General features: G+C 41.3%; 1 protein-coding gene across 1 annotated transcript in view; it reads right to left on the bottom strand.

Moving 5' to 3' along the window:
- Positions 1 to 234: 234 nt before the first annotated feature.
- Positions 235 to 7,504, bottom strand: part of HS1BP3 (HCLS1 binding protein 3) — a 51,824-nt gene continuing 44,554 nt past the window's right edge. Inside the window, exon 7 of the mRNA XM_075497849.1 lies at positions 235 to 2,004. Within this exon, the coding sequence (XP_075353964.1) occupies positions 1,776 to 2,004 (229 nt within the window). The 3' untranslated portion in view covers positions 235 to 1,775. The remainder of the gene's footprint in view (positions 2,005 to 7,504) is intronic.

Raw genomic sequence — 7,504 nt, 5'->3', positions numbered from 1 at the left:
GAGAACAGGCAGGATCAGGTACTACCTTTGCCCATATACAGCTTTACCTTTAGCTGCTCTCAAAGGAAATATGAGCGCAGCTACATTCTTGTTTTCATACTCATTTACACAAGGTTTTAGCTGAGCATGCACTTTAACACCATGTAACACTCCTCATGTCTTAAATGGAATCCATCCTTTAAGTCTGATTTGCTGCTACTGTACAACCTAGAGAACAACAATAACAATAACACCTGCAGGTTAGCAAAATGTTTTATTATACTGAAACATACTGTACATAGATGAGAGCCAATGGTTACGTTTTATCTGTCCCATCAAATCAAAATCAAAATACCTTTATCATATTTTCCATTGGCTTAAAAAGGGAATACTAATAGAGATAGTTTCAGTATTAAAAAATATATATAATGCTTTCTATTTATTTTTTCCTATATTAGAAAGGCAAATTTGGGGATAGTGATATGGCTTAAATATATTAATATTTTCCATCTGGGGAGCTTGTCTTCACATCTGGATAGAACACACGCAGAATGAGTTCAGGAATCTCTTTCTACATGACAGCAAGTATCAACCCAAATTACATGTAAATTCAGCATGTTCAACCAGAGTGCCTGAGCCGGGGAAGAAGGGTAGTCTGGGATGCCTATTCTACCATGTTTTTCTTTTCCTGCACATTAAAATTTCTCCAGTATATTTTCTTCCTATTTTTCCTCTGGATAATCCCAAGTTTGTCCTCCCTTGTTTTAACCATTCCCATAGGAATGAACAGACCACTGTTTTATCAAAAAACTCCTTTTAGCTTAGTGGAATTAATCATCATGACTTCTCTAAGTTCTGGGAGAAGGGAAAGAGAAAGAGAGAGTGAGTGACTCCAGAGAGCAATTCAGAGTTCCTCCATTAGGACACCTGCACTGAATCACCTCCTGGAGAAATCTCTTTCTCTCCACTACCTACAGTGGGAGCCCAGGAAGACTTGGCTGGAAAAAATTAGCCCTTTTGAATCTTGAGTAGGTTCACAAGAGTCTACAGCATCCAAACCTCCTACACACTGCAACCTCCACATATGTCTGGAGCTGCACTCTTAGCCATCTTCAGTCATTTGCTGTTCTCCCCAGGGGCCAGAGATGCATAGCGTCTAGTGTTTGCAGTCCTACAAATTCTCTTACAAGTTGGCATTTGCGCAACAACAAAGGCAGCAGATAGTCAGGCTTAGCTGGGATTTCAGTGCTTCTCTGAACTACAGAGGAACTGTTACCTATACTTAACAGTTCCTGGTTATAAATTACTGAAATACCAGCCAGGGAGGAAAGAGCTGCTACAAAAATGCACAGGATAAAAGGAAAATGACCCTTCCAGTGAGCTGAAATACGCTGTCTAAAATGACAAGGAACAGCATCCTGTCCTGCCTCGGGCTATTTGTTGGACACCATTCACAGTTGCCATGTGTGCAACACGCTTACCATGTTCAGTCAGGACTAAACTGGCTGAAGCTGTACTACGTTGATACTAAAACAGTAGCAGACAATCTGTAGTGCTATGTCCTTGTCCCCATTCCCTGTAAAACCCTGAAAATCTAAGGCAACATATACCACAACTGCACTGTTTTGAAAACATCATATCAAACCTCTGCTAGTCAAACTTGCTGCTCTCTATATGATGGTACACAAATAAGCACTGTGACAGTAAAGAGATCTGGTCAATTCTTGCTACCATCACTTGAGCTCACTGGGAGTTTAGGTCAAGAAGGCATCATTACATTTTAAAAATATGTATGTTCAAAAAAGACTTGTGTCTTGGTTGTTGATAGATTCATTTTCCTGGATATACTGGAGAATGTCCACTTCATTCATTGTCTGAATCCTGTTTTCCTTTGGCTTTGCCAGTGGAGATGAATTAGTGCTCCTGGGGGCAACTGCTGGCTTCTGAGGCAATGGTGGTTTTGATGGCACCTTAGGTTTTGGTTTGGAGGTTACTTTCAAAAGTTTTTCTAAATCATCTTCAACTCTAGAATGAGAAGAAAACATCAGTACATTTTGGGAATTTCTGAACTGCTTTTTGTTTTGTAAGAAAATGCATTCTTGCAAAATAAAACTTTCTGCAGGAAAGGATCAATTTTGATGAATTTCTCTTTTAAGGAAGAGCTTTCCATAAAAGTTTCAATGTTACCAAACTGTCTTTTTGTAGTGTGATTTTTCAGTTCACCATGCAAGTTAACTAATTTTACAGCATGTTTTCAAATGTCTAAATTAAAAGCAATTTGCAATTATCAAAATAAAAAGAACTTGATTTTAGTTTGGGAAAAAAAATTGCTTTTGATCTCTGACAGGATGGTTTGCTTCCTCAAGAGCTTAGAAATTTTCATGGGATAGTAAAATTTTTCACATTCAGCTCTGCTTCCTCTTCATCCCCATCCCCCAAGACTGAGATTGAGCATCCCCTATGCTCAATCATGAGAAATTGGAAAATCTAATGGCTTTAAAAATATTACATTCACATTTGCTTCCAAGAAACTGACGGAGTTTTGCCATCTGTGAACGTATTCAACAACTTTTTTTTGGTGACTCTTTCACTAGGAAATAGTCCTATTTCCTAGTGAAATATCCCAAAGCACCTGAAACAGTTAAGTATGTTTTCTACCTGGATTGTCTGACCTTATCAAAAGACACAGCATGCTGTATGTGCCCAACTCTGTTCCCATCGAAGCTGTAAAACGATTTTGAGAGACCCCTTTTAGCAGATCATCTTGTGACTCCAAGAGCTAGCTGCCTTTGGAAAGTGAGTATGTGAAGGAAACTGAAAGAAGGCTGTGACACATCGCATCTCTAAAACATACAGCAGAGATGGCAAAGTAGAAGTTAGCATAGCTAGAGAAGTCTTTACAGGCCACAGTAATTTCTGCTCTGAATGAAAACAGCCTCTTGTTCTGGTCCTCTGGTCACAATGGTCAAACAAAATACCATAAGGAGTAAACACAGTTGTTAATTTCCCAAAGGCTTGATTGATAAATAATTGTCAAGCAGTCAAAACCCAACCAGCAATCCATGCGGATCATCAGCTGTGTAATGACCAGCTACAAAAGCGAAGCCCTTGATTAAATGCATACCTCATATACGCTTACAAAATACACGACTTCCAAAAGGATCTACCCCTAACTGTAGCATACAAAATGAAGAAAGCTAAAGCATAAGAAGTGCAAGCAAAAACTTTTACATGGGGGACAAGGAACCAAAGATCAAGAGGAACAGCAGTTTTGTAATATGTAGGTATCTCCTTGCCAAACCCCAGCTCTAGTGTGATACACTTACTCCACGACCGTAGCGTCTTAAGCAGTGAAATGATTTAACTGTTTAATTGTTTACAAGCATGGATATAAGAACTGTTTTTACCAAACTTCAGTATCAACTGAATCAGCCCACTAGGCTGTAACACTGCCAGCAGTAAAACTCCCTGTGCCTCAGCCAAAGGGTAGCCTGTCAGGGAAGCTACAAATGAACTAGGAGACAAAATTAAGGTGCAGGAGTTATTCTAAAGGGACTGGAATTTTCTTCGGTGCTAAAATTCCCTTCAAATAGTTCCACTTAGTTCACTTTTAGAGGACTTCTAAGGATAAGGAAGTCTGGTCAAGTGATTCTTAAACAAGAAAGATGTTGGCAGCACATGTGCAGCCCATCCTCTCCCTCTGTCTCTGCTAGACTACATCAAGAGGTGGCAAAGTCCCTCCATCCAGGAGGATGGGCTGGATGCTCTCTGTTGGTCACAGCACCCATAACCATCTTGTGGCAAATGGCAAGGAGCAAATGGAGATGTGACTAAGGGAACAGATGACAGCTGTTTCTCTCTGGGAGGATTCTCTGAAGCTCCTCATTTGAGCCCCTAGTGACTGGAAGGGGTTTGCTGGAGCAGCTCTCCAGCAGCTCCACTCACTGGAACAGGATACCATACAGGGAGTCTAAGGAAGGTGCCTTTTAGTCTGTTCTTCTACAAGCCCCATAGGTAGGCAGTCCTTGGAGCATGAATGAGTCTCACCTCATTTCATGTCAGGCATTTTTTGGTCCTTGCACACATTTGTCTTTTGTAATTTGTATCTTCCTCACTGCCAGGCAATGAGGCCATCTTGGGAGGGGAGGTGGGGGGGTGGTGTGTCATCCAGACCCCTGCAAAGCCACTGGGATAATTTCTGTTGACCAAATGGGACTGTGATTTCTCCCTTTCTCTCTTTGTTCACTGGTAGCCTTACGAGAGATACTGTAAATGCCTCTACCACACGGCAGAACAATTGGTGGGGCCTTCTGCAGACAGTTAAAATAAAGTAGGCAGTTAAAGCAAAGCTGAGCTCTTCCGTAATTTGGGAAGTGACTTATTTGGGTAACTGGCCAGGACCATGGGGAACATGATCAACAGAAGAATCAAAGTATCTGAGACACTTTATTGCTCCATCCCTAGTGCACATTGTTTGAATGTTAAAAACACAGGTACTTAAAAGAGCTCCAGCACCCTCAGTTAAGGATCCCACTATTATTAAGAAAAATTGCATAATTTCAAGGGTTTCTTTTTTATGTTCGCCCTTAGTAAAAGCTGTGAGGAACTTATGACTGCACTGTCCAGGCTGAAACAAACTACACTCATCATGAATTGGCCATAAAGTGAACAAGGATTAGCCTGAATTTTCTGCTGTATAGATGGTCAGAACCCTTTACGATAAAACCATTCTTCAAGTCAGATCTTTTTGTGACTCCCAAAGGGAATCTAAAAAGGATCAATTTTAACCAAGGCTAATCTTGTAAAATCAAATGCCCGAATACTAGTATCTAAAACTAGGAAATACCTAAACAGACCAACTGATGGACAGAGCTGGGCCACTGTCTCAGAGCTCTGCACCTTGAACTCTACCTTGTGGACTTTGTATTCCAGCAGGCAGCTCCTGCTGTTACCTCAAATTTCATGCCCCAAGTAATTCTGGAGATTATATTCTCTTTTATTTAGATAATAAGATTTCTGATGTGTCTTAGTTTCCGTGATTCCCTGTGGGTGACATATCCCACCTAACTTACAAAACACCTTGTCAGTATATTTCTTCCTTCTGAACTCCTCATCTACATAGAAGAAATTAATTTAATTTAAGCTCAGGCATTTTTGTTTGCTGCAAACTCTGATATCCAAGAGATATTACACCTGTGATCACATTGCCAAGACATGTTCTTGTTCTCTTTGCTGTGTAATAAACAAAACATGTTAGGGCTGGTATTTCTGAAGCTTAGCTTTCTTTAGCTGATCTGATGCCTCCCTCCTTGGCATAAACAAATGAATGAATCAGTGTCCATGTCATAAAGCTTTGGTCATAAATAACAGAAACTATAATAACCAGATGAACAGTACATACATGTACATACAGATCATATGGAGGAAGCATGATTTTGAACTAGGTGCACTGCCTGAGAACTAGGTGCACTGCCCAGCAGGGGCAGCAGTAAATACAGCTCATTAACCTGATCATATGGTACAGCTTCCTGAATTCTCTAGTCCTGTGTGGCTCTATATTAATTTCTGTGCTAACCACAGAAACAAAACCACTCAGCGTGGTCATAAAATACCCCCAAAAGATGCAGTCCAGTAGGCTGTGGGGTTTTTTGGTAGTGTGCTTTTAGGCCAAAAATTCTGCAGGAGATGATTTTTCAAAGTCTGGAAGCTGATCATAGAAATCTCCTTTTTTTGTCCTGGATTTTTTAAAGACCTTGGCTAGACAGAAGTCTTTTACAGAGAACAGAGCAGGTAGTATGTGGTCTTTGTCTCAAAACCTGCTTTTCAATGCTGCAGTGATAGGCAAACTGTTTGATCCACTGCCATTTGATCATGTGAGACACAACTGTCTTTGAAAAACTAAAGAGGTAAAATGCAAAATGCCTCAGGCAGAGATAGAAACAAGGACTTCTATTTCTTGAGGAGCAAATGAATTGTTACAGTGCATAACTACCACCATATTTAACTCCAGGCCAGGAGGAGGAAGAAAAAAATCACGCAACTATTCTGAAATAACAAGGAGATTAAAGGAGGAACATTCCCACCCCCATCCTCCATCTTTTTATAGACAATCAGGCAAAGAATCCATGTAATTAATCATTCTCTAATTAGTCTTTTTCTGTAATGGAAAAGCAGCGCCACATTGTTTAAAATTCCTGCCATACTGTTGTGCTGATTCACAGACTCTATTGGTGGAAAATCTCTTTGTTTCCAGACACAGAAAGCAATCAAAACCCTAACTGAAGAAAGGCTGTCACAAAGCCCTATGATAAGACTGCTAGCATGTGGACTTCAAGAGAGTAAACGAGTTCTGACTGGAGACAGACGCAGCTGCCATCGGAACATCAACATTTTAGATGCCACTTCTCTGAACTCTGTCCTGTCTATCTGAACAAGATCTTTGGGACAGGAAAGACTATGTGCATGTATGGCATCTAGCACGATGGGGACAGTGACCTCTGCTTGCTGGGAATGCTCTAATGAGGAGAATCAGTAATGAAAGCAAGAGGCAAAGACTTGCATCATTTGCTAAAGTATCCAAAAGGATCACGCTTGAAGCTAGGTTATGCAACTTAGAGCAGTTCTTGCAGAATAGACTTTTATCTTTCCCTATCTTCTTATCGGTGTCTTTATTTTGTCTGGTGTTAATTCCAAGTACAAGAGATACCTTAGTGAAGCCTTGGGGAGAGGTGTAATATCACATATATGACTTGGGAAAAGACTTGTGCCCCAAAACAGGCAGGAGGCTTCGAAGTAGCTGTTGACCATCACTTCTGCTATGGTCAGTAGAGACAGTGTGATGTCTAACAAGGCCCATGGAAATTATATAGGCTGGCATTAACCACAGGAGTGCAAAGCATAGGGGGCTGTGTAGGAGGTATCTCCACGCCTGCTCCTGCTTTCCCCTGCAATCCATTACAGGTAAATTCATACTGGTACTTTAACCAGTGCCAGGAAATATGTCTGGACACTGGAATGTGAGTCTGTACTGTTGAAATGCTAGAATAACCACTGGCACAGCTTTGGTCTGGGACAGATTAGCCCTCCTCCAAAAAACTCCCAGGCACAACGCGGAGCTGGTGCAGGACAGGGACCATTCCCAGCAGGCAGCTGCATACAGTCACCCTGTTCTGGAGCTGGAGAGAGTCTAATAGCATGGATGCAGCCCGGTGGTGCTGTCTGGCCGAGGGCCAGAGAATAGACTCATTAGTACAAGTAAGTAAGTCCTACATATGCATATGCATATGCCCACAAGAAGCCCTCTGAGGAAAGCAGCCTACTGGTTAGATCACTCACCCAGGAAATAAGACAATTCAATTACAATTTGAACCTGAGAGCTGGTCCAATTTTTCCCCAGCCTGAAGAAGTTCAAACCTCTCTCTCTTGCTTCCCTAGAAAGTTCCCCAATTACCAGGCAAAGGCATAGTTGGGGCAGGGGAGAGCAGGCAGCTTTTACCACCCAGCTGAAGATGGTTGTTGAAAATGC

The sequence above is a fragment of the Mycteria americana genome, chromosome 3 (genome assembly GCF_035582795.1).
Source record: "Mycteria americana isolate JAX WOST 10 ecotype Jacksonville Zoo and Gardens chromosome 3, USCA_MyAme_1.0, whole genome shotgun sequence".
NCBI classification, from domain to species: domain Eukaryota; kingdom Metazoa; phylum Chordata; class Aves; order Ciconiiformes; family Ciconiidae; genus Mycteria; species Mycteria americana.
Note: the sequence above shows the minus strand (reverse complement) of the source record. Positions and strands in the feature narration are given on the sequence as shown.